Source organism: Otolemur garnettii, unplaced genomic scaffold (genome assembly GCF_000181295.1).
Source record: "Otolemur garnettii isolate 467f Iridium unplaced genomic scaffold, OtoGar3 scaffold00022, whole genome shotgun sequence".
In the NCBI taxonomy this organism is placed as follows: domain Eukaryota; kingdom Metazoa; phylum Chordata; class Mammalia; order Primates; family Galagidae; genus Otolemur; species Otolemur garnettii.
The window spans coordinates 18300029-18316460 of NW_003852417.1; the positions used below are offsets into that span (position 1 = coordinate 18300029).

The 16432-nt window shown below is 50.6% G+C and overlaps 3 protein-coding genes across 6 annotated transcripts; 1 reads left to right on the forward strand and 2 right to left on the reverse strand.

The window, feature by feature from the left end:
* Window positions 1-6: 6 nt before the first annotated feature.
* On the forward strand, window positions 7-7000 carry SNX17 (sorting nexin 17). 3 transcript variants are annotated; one of them, XM_003787475.2, is made up of 15 exons: window positions 7-133; window positions 579-653; window positions 1592-1709; window positions 3531-3595; window positions 4054-4164; window positions 4278-4368; window positions 4529-4616; window positions 4866-4935; window positions 5213-5305; window positions 5400-5603; window positions 5735-5860; window positions 6010-6087; window positions 6218-6292; window positions 6368-6409; window positions 6494-7000. In XM_003787475.2, exons 1-15 carry the CDS (start codon window positions 71-73, stop codon window positions 6605-6607), a joined length of 1413 nt encoding a protein of 470 aa, XP_003787523.1. In that variant the 5' UTR covers window positions 7-70; the 3' UTR covers window positions 6608-7000. The 3 variants fall into 3 exon arrangements, with proteins under 3 accessions (XP_003787523.1, XP_023367665.1, XP_023367666.1); XM_023511897.1 differs by lacking the exon at window positions 7-133 and adding an exon at window positions 181-357; XM_023511898.1 differs by lacking the exons at window positions 7-133; window positions 579-653 and adding an exon at window positions 181-529.
* A 105-nt stretch (window positions 7001-7105) lies between these two features.
* On the reverse strand, window positions 7106-10638 carry ZNF513 (zinc finger protein 513). 2 transcript variants are annotated; one of them, XM_012803743.1, is made up of 5 exons: window positions 10317-10638; window positions 9947-10102; window positions 8336-8923; window positions 7570-8246; window positions 7106-7388 (listed from the first exon to the last, which is right to left on the reverse strand). In XM_012803743.1, the coding sequence occupies exons 1-5, from the start codon at window positions 10369-10371 to the stop codon at window positions 7329-7331; spliced, it is 1536 nt and encodes a 511-aa protein (XP_012659197.1). In that variant the 5' UTR covers window positions 10372-10638; the 3' UTR covers window positions 7106-7328. The 2 variants fall into 2 exon arrangements, with proteins under 2 accessions (XP_012659197.1, XP_003787527.1); XM_003787479.2 differs by having other exon boundaries at window positions 7106-8246.
* Window positions 10639-11067: 429 nt separating this feature from the next.
* On the reverse strand, window positions 11068-16281 carry PPM1G (protein phosphatase, Mg2+/Mn2+ dependent 1G). Its single transcript, XM_023511899.1, has 8 exons — window positions 16194-16281; window positions 15745-15877; window positions 14407-14822; window positions 13755-13892; window positions 13200-13434; window positions 12304-12433; window positions 11963-12065; window positions 11068-11679 (listed from the first exon to the last, which is right to left on the reverse strand). Exons 3-8 carry the CDS (start codon window positions 14779-14781, stop codon window positions 11476-11478), a joined length of 1185 nt encoding a protein of 394 aa, XP_023367667.1. The 5' UTR covers window positions 14782-14822; window positions 15745-15877; window positions 16194-16281; the 3' UTR covers window positions 11068-11475.
* Window positions 16282-16432: the final 151 nt, after the last annotated feature.

Below are 16432 nucleotides of genomic sequence, written 5' to 3' on the forward strand. Positions count from 1 at the left end.
GCGGAAGCAAGGTGCAGAGCCGCTGCGGCCCTCACAGTCCGGAGCCTGGCCGGGCCCTGCCGTAGGGAACATGCACTTTTCCATTCCTGAAACCGAGTCCCGCAGCGGGGACAGCGGCGGCTCCGCCTACGTGGTGAGGAGCGGCTGGAGCCGGGGCGGGGATAACGGGCCCGAGCCCTCTCGGAGCGGCCTGCGGGGACTGGCCGCCACCCTGCGGGCCTTGTCCCGGGCCGCCGACTCCCGACGGCCTCGCTAGGAACTTATCTCATGCCTCAGATTCGTGCAGAGGTCGCCCCAGCTCCTGTTGGTTCTTTGTTCGGCTGGTTCGCCTCCCCCGGCTAGGCCGCAGTTGCTGTGGTGGGCGTCATTGGCCTCTTGGGGAGGGACACGGGAACACAAGCGCCCGAGTTTCTCCCGGACTGCTTTGGGACCTGGCCTTTGGGAAAACAGGCTTACCAATCCTCGGGAGAGTTCGGCGCGTTATTCAGACGGAGTGTCCAGGCAACTTTCGGCCAGAGTTCTCAAGCAGGTAGCCCAGACCGCGACCCTAAAGTGCTTGCCTGCTTTTGTGTTCCCAGGCCTATAACATTCACGTGAATGGAGTCCTGCACTGTCGGGTGCGCTACAGCCAGCTCCTGGGGCTGCACGAGCAGGTGGGACTAGCGCTCCTGCCTTGAGGCAGTTTCAAGCCCTTTTCTGCGCATTCTTGTAGGCTGTAGTTCCCCTTTAATCATTGCCACAGAGGAGAATCCTACTTTGTCTTACTGTCTGACATTTCCGGGAACTCCCTAAGAAGGTTAAGGTCTGTGCAGTAACTGTTCCTCCCTATACTCACATCCTCCTTCCAGCTTCTGCCCCGTCTTACTGCTGTTCAGACATTGCCCTGGCATAGAAAAACCAAACCCCCTCAGCTGCTAAAGCACATTTTTTCTGTCGTTTGAGCTGCAACTTGAAATTATTTTCCATGCTTATACAAACTTGGCCAATTTCCTTGTCTGTTCTCTGGCTCATCTTAGAGTTGTAGCTCTTCCAATTATCATTATGTGTTTGTGGGCACAATGTTGCCTTCTGCACCAGATTATGAACTCTGTTTAACACAGAGAGTGCTGATTCTACTGAGAATTAGTTGTGCAATCCTGAGCAAGTTACTTGATTTCTTTGGGCCTCAGTTTCTACAGCTGAAAAATGGATTCTTTGATCTGTAAAGTCCCTTTAAGTCCTAAGATGCTTTGTGAACATACTTATCTATTACTTAATTGTCTGTGCACATTATAAATCCCTTTGCTTCCTGTGACAGTTCGGTGAACACTCTTGCTAGGTAATTGAGGGGCTTCCTATAGGTCCTGGCCCCATACAAACCAGCCCCACACTGTGGAGGAACTGACTGTACACAATAAAATAGAAAACTTATATCTGGGACAGCTCCCTTGAGATGCTACATCTGCCAAAGGAATTGTTTCCCGGATGACCATGGTAGATAGGGGAGCAGAGAATGAGGGAAGGTAAAGGGTACCCAAGAGAACATGAATCTTGGTTGCCTCATTTCATTTTCCATGTTTATGTGAAGGGTTGTATCTCTTTCTCTAAATAGCTTCGGAAGGAGTATGGGGCCAATGTGCTTCCTGCATTCCCCCCAAAGAAGCTTTTCTCTCTGACACCTGCTGAGGTAGAACAGAGGAGGGAGCAGTTAGAGAAGTACATGCAAGCTGGTGAGTGGTTGGAGGAAACTTTAGGCTGTGTTGAGGACTGTGGGGAAAGTCTTAAAAAACAGCTGTTTCTGTAAAAGGTCCTAATTAATTTCCAGAAATGGTAAGTCTCTTGTTTTTTATTTTGTTTTTTCAAGACAAAATCTCACTCTGTCACCCTGGGATTGAGTGCCATGGCATCATCATAGCGCACAGCAACCTCAGACTCTAGAGCTCAAGGAATCCTCATGCCTCAGCCTCCTGAGTAGCTGGGATTACAGGCTCCCGCCTCAATGCCCAGCTTGTTTCTCTATTTTTAGTAGAGATGGGTCTCGCTTTTGCTCAGGCTGGTCTTGAACTCCAAGCTTAAGGGATCCTCCAGCCCTGGCATCGTACTAGGATTACAGGCATGACTCAAGACTCTGGGCCCTGATTTGGTATTTAATTAGCAAAGTAATTACCGTACAAGGATGTGTGACTGTATACCCACAAAGAATTGTGGGCACTAACATCTGTGAGAAGTACTAATAAAACACTAAATAGTCTTTTTTTTTTTTGTAGAGATAGAGTCTCACTTTTTTTTTTTTGTAGAGATAGAGTCTCACTTTATCACCCTCAGTAAAGTGCCAGGGTATCACACTGCTCACAGCAACCTTCAGTTCAGTTTAGGCAATTCTCTTGCCTCAGCCTCCCGAGTAGCTGGGACTACAAGTGCCCTCCACAACGCCAGGCTATTTTTTTGTTGTTGTAGTTCGGCCAGGGCTGGGTTTGAACCCGCCGCCCTTGGTTTATGGGGCTGGCACCCTACCCACTGAGCCACAGATGCCACCCAACACTAAATAGTCTTAAACCAATTTAGATCAGTAGGGAGAATTTAATTTTTTACATGCTTTAGATCAGGCATCCTCAAACTATGTGGCCCACCTAGGACATTTATCTGGCCCACCAGGTGTTTTTGCTGCTGCTACCTGTCCTGCTTAGCAGCCGATTCATCCCAGGGCCTGCAGTCTGGCCCTCCAGTGGCCTGAGGGACAGTAAACTGGCCTCCTGTTTAAAAAGTTGGAGGACCCCTGCATTAATATCACTGTTATTTCCCTAGTTCTTTTGTTTGTTTTTAAGAGACAGAGTCTCACTCTGTTTGCCTGGATAGAGTGCTGTAGCATCACAGCTCACAGCAACCTCCAACTCCTGGGCTTCGGCAATTCTCTTGCCTCAGCCTCCCAGTAACTGGGACTAACAGACGCCTGCCACAAGGCCCAGCTTTTTTTTTTTTTTTTTTTTGAGACAGAGCCTCAAGCTGTCCCCCTGGGTAGAGTGCTGTGGCATCAACCTCCAACCTCCTGGGCTCAAGCAAGTCTCCTGCCTCTGCCTCCCAAGTAGCTGGGACCACAGGCGCCCGCCACTACGCCTAGCTATCTTTTGGTTGCAGCCATCATTGTTGTTTGGCGGGCCCGGGCTGGATTCGAACCTGCCACCTTAGTTGTATGTGGCTGGTGCCTTAGCCACTTGGGCCACAGGTGTCGAGCCCCAGCTATTTTTTTGTTGCAATTTGGCCAGGCCAAGTTTGAACCTGCCACCCTCGGTATATGGGGCCGGCACCCTACCCACTGAGCCATAGGCGCCACCCTATTTCCCTAGTTCTGTATAGACTGGACTCAGCTAGATGGCAACCAAGGGTGGGACAGGTGAAGAATACATGCAAACAGTGAGTGAGATGAGGCTAGCTGGGGCATGTGGCAGGCCACCACCAGCCCAGGAAATGGGGTCAGGGGAACCTATTAAGAGAATTGGGGGAACTAAGAGTGAGCCCTGAGTTCCTGTAACATCATTCTCTTGTCACCATAGTTCGGCAAGACCCATTGCTTGGGAGCAGTGAGACCTTCAACAGTTTTCTGCGTCGAGCACAACAGGTAAGTCTTTGGGTGGGACTAGGATTTAGGGGAAGAACCTTGTTGGAAGGCCATGTCAATTTTTTTTTGAGCCAGAGTCTCAGGTTGTTGCCCTTAGTAGAGTGCCATGGCATCACAGGTCACAGCAACCTCAAACTCTTGGGCTTAAGTAATTCTCTCGCCTCAGCCTTCCAAGTAGCTGGGACTACAGATCCCCACCACAATGCCCAGCTGTTTTTAGAGACGAGGTCTCGCTCTTGCCCAAGCTGGTCTCAAACTCGTGGGCTCAGGTGATCTACCTGCCTCAGCCTCCCAGAGTGCTAGGAAGGATTACAGGCTTAAGCTACCTTGCCTGGCCTTCATGTCTTTTTTTTTTTTTTTTTGGTATAGAAGTTCTATAGGGACCTAGAAATAGAGAGGTGGGGATGGATCAGGTGTTAAAAGGTAGTGCCTCCCATCCCTATGTGTGTTCACAACAGGAGACACAACAGGTCCCTACAGAGGAGGTCTCCTTGGAAGTGCTACTCAGCAATGGGCAGAAAGTTCTGGTCAATGTGCTAACGTCAGACCAGACTGAGGACGTCCTGGAGGTAAGGTGCTGATTTGGCACTACCCATCCTCCTTCTGCACCCCAAGATCCCAGGCCAGGATATGATTAATACCAGCCAATATGATGAACTGAACTTCCTATTCCTATTCCCAGGCTGTGGCTGCAAAACTGGATCTTCCAGATGACTTGATTGGATACTTCAGCCTTTTCCTAGTTCGAGAAAAAGAGGACGGGGCCTTTTCTTGTGAGTTTCTCTGGACTTTACCGCTTCATTGTGTTTCTAGTAGTGAGTTTGCCTTCACACACACTCCCACCCCATGATGGATCATTTTCTCAATGGTGCTGCTTTCTTTATTTCCCTTCCTTTGAATCTCATAACATTTTTCTTCTTTTTAAACCCATAGTTGTACGGAAGTTGCAAGAGTTTGAGCTACCTTATGTGTCTGTTACCAGTCTTCGTAGTCAAGAGTACAAGATTGTGCTAAGGAAGAGGTCAGGGCTGGATCTGGAGGAGGGAGAGGGTGCTGCATTGGATTATTGGGCCATATATGGAGACAGAATAATCTGGACAGGAGGGTATAGTGCTGGGTGTTTCTATCAGGCTTTCCCAGATTCCTCCCACTATGCCACCATTAGCCCCAGATAGTTTTGAGATTGCTCCTGTTTTTCCCGTTTTCCATCCTACTTCTTGCCTTACCCCAGCTTAGCCCCATTACCCCTTTCCACCCCTTGGCCTCACAGTTATTGGGACTCTGCCTATGACGACGATGTCATGGAGAACCGGGTTGGCCTGAACCTGCTTTATGCTCAGGTGAGCTTGGAGCTGCCTCAGAACCCTTCCTCTGGACTGACTCTGGTGTCCCACTCTCAAGAAAACTCCTTTCATGTTCTTTGTTCCCAGTTCATGGGGAAATTCCTGAAATACTATCGGGGAACTTAATAAAGCTGCTAAGTTCAAGGACACACTGCAAAGAGGTTGCTTAGTTGTGGGACTAGGGGTCAGACTGGACAGAGGTAACTGTAGATATCTCTGTACTTGGACCTCTGACTGGGAGTCCCTACCCTTTCAACTCTTGTCTCCACTGTAGACGGTGTCAGATATTGAACGTGGGTGGATCTTGGTCACCAAGGAGCAGCATCGGCAACTCAAATCTCTGCAAGAAAAGGTCTCCAAGAAGGAGGTAAGTCCTGCCTCTGTCTCATTCCAAGGGGTTGCTCTTTCTGAGCTGTCCTGTTCCCCCTCCTAACCCACTCTACATGATGACCCTTTTTCAGTTCCTGCGACTGGCCCAGACACTGCGGCACTATGGCTACCTGCGCTTTGATGCCTGTGTAGCTGACTTCCCAGAGAAGGACTGTCCGGTAGTAGTAAGTGCAGGCAACAGTGAGCTTAGCCTCCAGCTCCGCCTACCTGGCCAGCAACTCCGTGAAGGCTCCTTCCGGGTCACCCGAATGCGATGCTGGCGGGTCACCTCCTCAGTGAGTAGGGAAAAGAAAAGGCAGCCTTCTGCAATGGGGGTTTGTAAGCCTTGAGCTTCAGGAATGGGCTGTAGTTGATCAGGGAGGCAGGCAGGCTGGTCAGAATGAACTCAATTCCTCTACTCTTCTAGGTGCCACTACCCACTGGAGGCACAAGCAGTCCAGGCCGGGGCCGGGGTGAGGTGCGCCTGGAACTGGCCTTTGAATACCTCATGAGCAAGGACCGGCTTCAGTGGGTCACCATCACTAGCCCCCAGGTGTGAGCCCACCCTCAGATCTCCTCTGGAGCCCTTTAGATACCAAGTCTAGGGCTTCCAGGACTCCATGTGAGTGGGAGCCCTTATCTTTGTGGTGCTGGGCTCAGAATGACCACTCTAGTCAGGCTGAGCAATCTCCTTGCCCTCAGGCCATCATGATGAGCATCTGCTTGCAATCCATGGTAGATGAACTGATGGTAAAGAAATCTGGCGGCAGTATCAGGAAGGTAGGCAGCAATGTGGGCTAAGCGTGGATTAAGCAGTAAGGGATTGTCCTGCCCCCTCCTTTTGTCCTAGGCTTCTCTTGAAAGGGAAAGGAAGTGTTTCCTGCCCTCACCACACCTTGTCTGTCTATAGATGCTACGTCGGCGGGTGGGGGGCACCCTGAGACGCTCAGACAGCCAGCAAGCAGTGAAGTCTCCACCACTGCTAGTAAGTATTGCCTCTTGGTTAGGCACCTTGCCTCACCTGTACCAGTGAGTCTGACACCTGTCTCTTCTTCCTTAGGAATCACCTGATGCCAGCCGGGAGTCTGTGGTCAAACTCTCAGTGAGTTACAGGGTTGGTGAGGTTGGTGTTTGCAGGGGATCTCACAGGCTTAAGCCCTCTGACCCCACCCTGCCTTTGTTACAGAGTAAGCTGAGTGCCGTGAGCTTGCGGGGAATTGGCAGTCCCAGCACAGATGCCAGTGCCAGTGATGTCCACGGCAATTTCGCCTTTGAGGGCATTGGAGATGAGGATCTGTAATCTCCAGTGCTTGGATGCCCTCTACCCCAGAGAAATTTATAGAAATTTGCCCTGTGCCTATGTCCCCCAAGCTAGGGGATCTTTTCCTTCCTCCTCCTTACCTTTTTCTCCTCTTGGCCAGGGGCCTTCTAACAAACCTCTCCTTCTTCCTGGGCTGGCTGCACAAAGGATTGTCCCGTCTTTTCAGAGCTGGCCCTCAATGCCAAATTAGCATTTAGTATTTTGCACAAAGTCTAAGGGACCATGGCTACCTGCTTTGGGGGAAAAACCAAGCTCCCCCTGGGCTGCTTTTGGCTTTTTGGGGCCATGGGCCAAAGGCCAAGGGTATGGGCAAAGGTCTGTGTATGGTCTGGCCCAGTTCCCTGTCATTAAATTCAGCCTGATTGCTGCCTACCTCTGGTTCCCTCTCACTGCCTCTGCTTCCCCCATCCATAGCATGGATTTCTATGCTAAGGGTGAAGTCAGACTGTGCTTGCTGTTGCCGATTCAGCATAGGCATGGCTTTGTTAGTGTTTCCTTTATTATAAAGCACTGAAATAAGTTAAAACAGGTGGGAGGCTGGGTAGTTCCCCAGCCAGTTCATCCACAGCCCCCGGGAGTAATGGAGGCAAATACAGGGCCCTTCTCACTGAGCTCATGAAGTGCATCAGTCAAGGCAAGGTCCCTTGGTCCATATGGGCTCTCTACCCATGAGGTTTGGCTGGTCCTTTGAGCGCCTAGATTAGTTTGTATGGAGCCCCTGGCCAGCGGGGGACAAAGGAGAAGGTGGCTTCTGGTCCATCTGTATAAAACATGGGGAAGGAGGCCCTAGTTCAGGGTGAGTCTGTATGGAGAGCCCGGCTACCAGCAGCACCCAGGGTTGGCGGACCCCGAGAACTCAGAACAGAAGATGGGCTGTGGGGTGAGGCCCAGCCCTCAGAGGCAGAGAGGGCAGGCCCTCCTGCCCCACCATGGCCATGCACCTTCTGGTGGCGCTTGTAGTTGTCCCAGTGGCCTGTGGTGTAGGCGCAAGTGGCACAGCGGAAGGGCTTCTCGCCTGTATGCCGTAGCATGTGGCGTTTGAGGTTCATGCTCTGGTTGCAGCTGTAGTTACAAAGGCTACACTGAAAAGGTTTGTCACCAGAGTGGATGCGACCGTGACGCTTGAGGTTGGCCAGGTTGCCACAGGCATAGGGGCAGAGGGGGCACTTGTAGGGCTTCTCTCCTGTGTGGACACGCTGGTGCCGTTTCAGGTTATCCAGATGAGCAGAGGCATAAGGACAGCGGGCGCACCGGAAGGGCTTCTCACCACTATGTGTCTTCATGTGCCGGGCCAGGTGGTTAGGATAGTGAGTGGCAAAGGGGCAGAGGCTACAGGCAAAGCCTTTGTCACTGGGACCCTGGGGCCCCCCACTGGCACCCCCTCCAGCCTCTCCTCGAATGCAGCGCCCACACATGGCTGCTCCCAGCCGACTACCCTCACCCTCCTCCAGCTCTTGTCCACAGCCCCGGCAGGTCCAAGGGAATAGCAGCTCTGGCAGTGGTTCTGATCCAGTTCTACAGAGGCCCTCCCCTTCACCCGGCAGCTGCCCACAGTCTGGCAGGAAACCAGCACCACCTGGTGGCACATGAAGGCTCAAATCTGGAAGGAGCAGAGCATCTGTGGGAAAAATCAGACTTGGGCTAAGAATCAGATTACCCTAGGGCTACCCACCCATGTCCCAGGATATTTGGTTCCTGGCCCTTTACCTTCAGGTCGCCGGGGCACTGCCCCCTCCTGCTCTGTGGGACTGGGAGGCCGGGTTGGTCGTGGAGCACAGCAGCGGAAGCCACAGGTCGGGCAGGGAGGAGTAGGGGGCCCTGCATGTGTACGCTGATGCCGCCTCAGGTTGCCCAGGCTGCTGCAGGCAAAGGGGCAGTGGGGACAGCGGTAGGGCTTCTCGCCAGTGTGGGTGCGGGTATGTCGTGTCAGGTTGACGAGCTGGGCTGAGGCGTAGGGGCAGCGGCCACAGCGGAACGGCTTCTCCCCGCTGTGTGTCTGCATGTGCCGCTTCAGGTGGCTCGAGTAGTGGGACACGAAGGTGCAGAGGCGGCATGAGTACAGTAGCCGAGGGGGCAGCAGGGGCCCCCCACCCGGCCCTCCTGCCCCACAACACGGCCCCTCACCTGTCGGCCCCCCACACAGCTGGCAGGCTGGGCCTGGCCTCTCACCCCTGGCCTCCCCTGGCACCCTGGCTGGTTCCTCAACTTCACTCTCAGCACTTAGTGCCCGGCCGCCCCCAGATTCATCATCGCTCAGCCCGTAGGGAAGCCCAGGCCTGGCCCCCAGAGAGTCTCCTGGTGAGACAGACATGAGAAAAGACATCAGTAGGATCAGGCTCCCATCTCCCTTTTCACTTATGGCCTCCCCATCTGTTTGGCCCCATGATTCTCTTTCTTAACTTTGATGATCCCTGTAGTTCCCTCCTAGTGATAAAGATCTTTCCCTGCAGTAAGTTCAGAATATTCAACATGAACTATCTTTATCTCTGAGCCTGGAATAACCTAGTGATCACAGAAATAAGCTAGTTTTGCTGAATGGAAAAGGATCGGGACTGGTGCTGGACCACAGACTGAAATGAATCAATCATGCAATTAACTCTTAGGATAAGAAAATAAAAATACAAAAGGCAGAGAAGGCCTGAGAACTTTTTCTAAGCTCTGTGTTAGTAGAGCCCCTTCTAGGATGGAGCTGATTACAAAACAAAACTTGTCTGAGGCAAAACTTGGAAGTGGAAACAATAAGAGTAATGCATGGTAATACCATTTGTATGTCTAAAAAGACAGATTCACATTTACATGGATTCTCAGTGTCTTTCAAAAGTATCCTTCCTTGTAAGTAGCAAAAGTGGATAGGTACTGCAGCAAATTAGGGTACAGTGATGCTGAGATCACAGGGAAAAGCAACATGGAGATAAAACCTCTCAATACAAAGGCGCTTATGCTACAGGTGAAAGGAAGTTAAAGTGCTGACTTCAATGATTTACAGAGGGGCTGCTTCCCTAAACTTATAAGTAAACACATAAGGAAGAAACAGGCTGGGGAGGATGACAAGGGCATTTACAATTAACCAGCTGCTCCATGTGATTCACCCACCCTCCTGTTCATACCACCTTTGACCAGGCTCCAGATCTTCACCTGAACAAAGTGATAGAAGTGATTGGATCGTTAAACAGATGAAGTAATCAGGCACAATCATAAACTAAACCAGCCCAAAGTTGTATCAGGAAAGGGTGTCTTGATCACTGACACTAAAACCTACTCTTGGAGGACTGAGGTCACTAGCGGTCACGAATCCTTAACCAAGTCCCCAAAACCCACCTTCAGAGTCTCTCTCGAAGCCCATGAGCTGGTCACTGTGGCCGTCACCTTCCTCCTCTTCCTCTTCCTCCTCAAACTCCAGATCCTGGCCTAGTAGCAAATCACTCTCCAATACCAGGGCCCCGGGTCCTTCGTCGAGAGAGTCTTCAGTATCCACTGAAGAGAGGAGGGGGCTTGTGGACTTCACTCAGGAGCCAGGCCTCGTGGACCACACTTCCCGTACTCGCTGACCCTTTCGGGTTCCCTTAGTGCCTCGGTGAGAAGCTAGCACACCACCCCATCCCTTAGGAGTCCACCTCCACCCCGACCTAAACCCACTCCACTGACCCCACCCCCGCTCCCCCCCCCGGCAAGGGCCCTGACCCCTGACCTTTGACCCCCTCGCATTTCACCGGCTGCGGGTGGCTTTGCTTCCTTCGGGGCATCGTGACCGGCTCCAGCCCGACGCGCCTCCGGCCTGCGGCCGCCCGGCCCCGCCCCTCCCAGTCCGGGCCGCCAGTCCGGCCTTGCTCTCAGTGCCCGCGGGCCACCCCCATGCAGCAGCGCGGGCCCTGGGCTGACCCCTGCCCTGGCCCTGGCGCCCAGCTCAGGCCGCTCCCGCCGCCGCCGCCGCCGCCGCCGCTTCCATTCATGGAGCCCCCTACCCCCCTACGGAGACCAGCTGGTACCTCCGTACTTGCTTCCGCTTCCGCTACCGCAGAGCCGCACGGGACCCGTAGTCCTTGGGAAGCAGCAGCGGGGAGGGTTCCCGCGAGGTGACCAGGAAGTGATTGTGATGAGTGCAGGCAGCCAAGCCAATCAGCGGCCGGGGGCGAACCCGGCCGGCCCCGGGCAAGGGGAACCTGGCCGCGGCGTCAGACTTCGGGTCCCGCCAGACCAGTCCTGACCCTTCCCCGGGGAACTAGGCAGTCATTCCTGCCTCCGGGAGGAGGTGAGGAGGCGCGCGGCGCCAGGCCGGCCTGCCAGAAGTTGGCTCCAGAGTTACAGTGCCCGGCCCCCTCGCCTCTACACACACGGGACGAACGTGTGTGCACATATGTTCACAGGGAGGGGCTCGCTCGATGCTACCGAAGGGGCCAAATCGGGGCCCAAGGCAGCAGAGAAAAAAGGACACCATGGGCACAATTAGGTTTTGGCCTTTAGTCTGAAAAAGTGTTGATTGAAAGTGTACAACAGAGAGCGGGTGCAAGCGGCTGGGGGCCATGAAGCCGCCAATAAAAAAGAATGTCCTTAAATAAAGTGTTCACAGAGTAAAAACCAGAACCGCCAGTCCTTCCCTCCAACACAACAGAGCACAGGCACAGAACCGGTGATGAGCCCAAGGAGCACGGAAGAGGTTGGGAAAGACTGCAGAGGCTCCCAGGCTGCTGTGTGGAGGGATAGCCCTCTTTGGAATGGGCTGAATAAAGCCACCCAGCTCCCCCTGCGCACCTCATACCCACTGCTAAGGCTAAAGGAAAAAGACAAAACTCAGTCTCAGGTCCGGAGGGCTCAGAAACAGTCTAGGTGGGCAGGGGTCTGGATAACTGCTAGTCCCGCTTGGCCTTCTTCTTGTCGCTGTTGCCATTTTCTTCAGCACCCTCATTAGAGAGTACTTCCTCTAGTTTCCGTTTGCCACTCTCTGGCTGGAGCTCTGGTGTGTTCCGTGGCTTGAAGCAAATGATGATGCAGGTCATGTTGTCACACCCTGTACCATCCCCAGAAGTGTCTGGTGCCAAGCACTGATCCAGCAGCTACAAAAGTGATGGAGTAGCTCAGCTACAGGGTTTGAACACCTTCCCAGGAACCTAGAGTCCCACAAGAGGGTTTCCCCTGCCGAGAAGGTGATGAAAAGAGGAATGGGCAACAGGTATCTCAAAACAACCAACTTGCTAGTCCCTGAGGCATAAGGCTAAGTGGTACTTTCTTAGTCAAGGTTTGACATTTGTCAGTTATTAATGGTACTTCTAGGGTCAGGTGGAGAGAGTAAAGCTTGACTATGCAGACCAAACACCCTCTCTTCATTCTGGGACTCACCTCTTCCACGATGGATGATAATAACCGAAGCTCCCCATTTTCATCACGCTGGCTGATCTTTGATTGAATAAAGTCTACAACTTCCTGGCTGCTCATCACATTCCTGTTCAAAAACAACAGAATCTTCTTTAGTATCACCAAGGCAGAGTAGAGGAGTTTATCTAGAAGTGGTGACCCAGACCAATATAAACACCTACAGAAATTTTCCTCAGCTCTGACTTTAGGCGTGGTGGTCTTGACTCACCAAGTGGTCTGCCTAGGCTCTAATCTTAGAAGAGTTCCATGCCCTACAAGAGAAGTAATGCTGCAGAAAGATTTTAGGGCATTCTGCAAGTGCTCACCAGATGCCATCACAAGCAATGACCATGAATTCATGGTCATCAGTGAGAGTCAGCACCTTGATGTCAGGAAGGGCTGAAATCATCTGTTCCTCAGGTGGCAGGTTCTTGTTTCTCTTATAGAAGTGATCTCCTAAAGTAAAAGAATGGTTGTTTGATGAGCAGTTTGAATATTTACCACCGACTTTCTTTTTGAGGTAGAGTCATTTCCCTTTTTTATTAAGTTCTATCATCTAGTAGAATGGAGAACTGAGTTCTAGCTTTTTGAGTTTCAGTCCTCCCATTAGGTTGTGAACCTGAAGTAAGCCTTTTTCATCATCTAAAAAGTAGTGAAGATAATGATACCTAGCTTAGTTATTTCACAGAGATGTTCAAGGACAGAAGCAGAAGACATTAAAATATTTCGAAAGGGCCAGGTGCAGTGGCTCACGCCTATAATACTAGCACTTGAAAGGCCGAGGTGGATGGATTGCCTGAGCTCAGGAGTTCAAGACCAGCCCAAGCAAGAGCGAGATCCCATCTCTAAAAACTAGCCAGGTGTTGTGGCAGGTGCCTATAGTCCCAGCTACTTGGGAGGCTGAGGCAAAAGAATCGCTTGAGCCCAAGAGTTTGAGGTTGCTGTGAGCTATGATGCCATAGCACCCTACTGAGGTCAACAAAAGTGAAATTCTGTCTCAAAAATATATACATATATATTTTGAATATGTATCTTTAATATATTTATATATTTTATTTATTTATGTATAAATATAAAATATAATATATAAATGATTGTATATAATAACTGGGAAACACTCAATATAAAGGTACAAAGGCTATGAACATTAAGTTTGCTACTAGATAGTCTGGAACAGAGAGTAAGACCCCAAAAGTCTTTCCCATAGTTTCTTGGCCCTTACCAATGGCTCTGGAGAGGTTGAGGCCCCCATTGACTCTCCCATCCATGGTGACCTTGCCACCAGCATTCTTGATGCGTGCTAGCTCTACTTCATCCTCTGGTTTGTGATCATAGGACATGTCTAAAGCTTTGCCAGCCTCAGACACCACACAGCGAGAGTCTCCTGCATTGGCTACAATCAACTGCTTCCCTCTTATCAGAGCCACCACCGCTGTTGTACCACTGTCAGAGCCAGGCTTAGTGGGAAGAATAGGAGCACAAAAACAGATGTGAGGACATGAGTTCCTCCTTGATGCACTTCACTCATGCTTTCCCCTTTCATTGGGAAACCCAAGAGAGTTTTAACGAACAGGAAGAGCACTGACTTCATCTTTCCAGAGACAGTAGCATACCCCTCCCCAATTTTCAGGTAACTTTACCCAAAAGGCTTACCACCTAGTTCCCCTTGCAACATAAATCCCCTAAAGTATCAAGGAAATCTGTGTCAAAATCAGATTCAAGAGATTCACAATTGCCTGCTGGCTTTTCCAGACCACTGCTCCCCTCCCCCACACACCTCCTCTTTGCCTTCCATCCCAGGCACCATCATTTCTTCTTCTTCTTCATCCTCCTCTTCAGCCTCTTCAGTATCATCCTCATCTTCCTCATTCTCTACCTCCTCGCTGCTGTAGCCATCCTCTTCTTCACTGCATTCCTGCCAAAGGGGAGAATCCCAGACTGCTGAGACTGGGATGACTCCCTCCCCCCCGCCCAACTCATACTCAGAACCAAGAGGCCCTGACTGCACACATACTACCATATGATTACAAAAATCTTGGGAATGGAAAGAGCTAGCACGGGTATGACTGACATCTTGAACTGGGCTTAGCAGTCACTAGCACGAAGCCCTGGAAAAACCAGAACTGCCAACCAAAAGTACCTTCCAGTCAACAAGGTCAGAAAATAAATTGTCCAGAAAAGGAAACACCCAAATATCCAAGGTAACAGCAACTGGCCAAAACTAGATCTATTTGTGATAATGTCAACAAAGGAAGAGGCAAGAAGGAAAGTGGCGCTTACAATGGTAGAGACCAAAGAATTTAAGAAGGCTAACATTTAGAATACACTGGGTCAAAATAGGAGAAGGAAAAGAGAATTTAAAGCTATGGATAGCAACAAATAAGCCCTCTCTGTGACTTCAGCATCTGCCTGCCCTCACAGGCTCTTACCTCACTGTCTTCCTCTTCCTCCTCTGCCTCATCTGACTCATCCTCACTGTCCTCAAAGAACTTGGACTTAGCAACTCGAGGCAGCTTGTCAGAGGCTGAAGAGCAGGAAGGCCCAGCCTCACCAGTGGGAGTGACAGGCTCACCAACTTGGCCTGCCTCAGTCCCACGTTCCAAGTTAGAGGAAAGGCCTGTGGGGGCCTTGGCTGTGGGGCCATTTTCTTGTGAAGGAGTTCCGCTAGATGGGTCCTCAGGTCCTGCCTCCCCATTGAGGCCCTGGGACCCTGGTTCCTCGCCTGTCCCAGCTCCAGATTTGTTGTGGGGAGGGCCCTTGTGACAGTTCTGCCCGTAGCGTGTCAGCAGTTCTTCAATAGTCATGGTAGCCTCTTCATGCAACAGTGCAGCCTCCTCATTGTCCACTGCAGGCAGGGAAGAGGCTAAATCAGAGCCCCCATGCCAGAATCCTCAAGGGACCAGTCCCTCTCACTGTCTCAAAAGCCTCTGCAGCCTGAGCTGCAACTTCCCCACAAACTCCTACTCCTAAGGCTCCTCTCACTTATCAAGTCTCAGAAGAACATCCCCTAGCTTCTGCCCACGGATATTTTCATCCCTTTCTTAGTCAAAGGAACACTACTAGTTACTGTATTTCCCCCCCTTACTTCTCATATGTTATTGTTAAGTTGGAGACCCTATTTTGGCTGAGGTCACAGGAAGCCTACAATGCTAGTCTAGGCCGAGGGTAAAGGCTTAAAGAATGGCTATTGGGGCTAATGACTGCTCCAGTCTCGGGGAAGAAGGCAAATAAATATAACAGGAACCAGGAAGACCCCAACACAATGATTAAAAATTGTGAATATAAAAATGTTTATGGGTGGCATCTGTGGCTCAAAGGAGGAGAGTGCCGGCCCCATATGCCAGAGGTGGCAGGTTCAAACCCAGCCCCAGCCAAAAACTGCAAAAAAGAGAAATGTTTAAACTAAGACACAAGCCACTCACAAAGGTTAATCATTCTCTCCTTCCTTTTGCTATCCATATATAGTACAGGAGAATACCACAGAGTTCTTTAATGTGTGGACTCCCTTAGTCCCCTGAAAGCCATCTTCTGTTAGAATTAATTAACAAATAACATATACTAAAGAATATGGGACTACAGGCACAACGCCCACCTACTTTTAGGGACAGGGTCTCACTCTTGCTCAGGTTGGTCTCAAACCCATGCGCTCAGGCAATTCATCCACCTCAGCTTCCCAAGTGCTAGGATTATAGGCATGAGCCACCGCGCCCAGTGAATATTTTTCTTTTAATGCTGATTTCTCCTCAAATACCAGGTGCCATACTCACCATCATCTTCATCAGCTACTTTTTCTTTTTCATCTTCATCCTCAGTGGGTCGCCCTGCAATCTGTGCCAGCTCTTTAATGACTTCCTCAGTGGTCAGTTTGGCATCAATAGCTAAGAAGGCATCTTCTAAAGCCTGAATATAACCAAAATGGTATAAGGCAAGTATGGGGAAAAGTATAGTGGGTACAAAAAGAATTGCCTATATTTAATCCTGTGCACAGGATGGGATACAAATTAGAATGTGATCCATTACCCTATAAGACACTCACAGGTAAGTAAAACTATTCAGACCCGGGAATAACAAGAGAAGTCTAAAAAGGTCCCCATAAGCTCATTCAAAAGACAGAATTCTTTAAGAAGAACTGCAGTAAATAAATCAGCAGCTGTGAGGGGACAAAAAGAATGGAAAACCTACATAAGTGGAGAATGGACAGTGTGGGAAGACAGACCTTCTGCAGCTTGCCTTCCTTGTAAGCCTTTTGATCTTTGATGATATCAGGAAGATACTTGGCACAGTACAAGGCAACTTCCTCCCCTAGAAGAAAGATAAGGAATGTCACCTAAAGCACTACTTCCCACACATAGAAAGTGATTAATATCTATATGCCTTATTGGAGTAAGTAACCCAAGGGTTGAGGGGATAAGTATCTCAGCATAGGCTCGGCGCCTATAGCTCAACTGGCTAAGG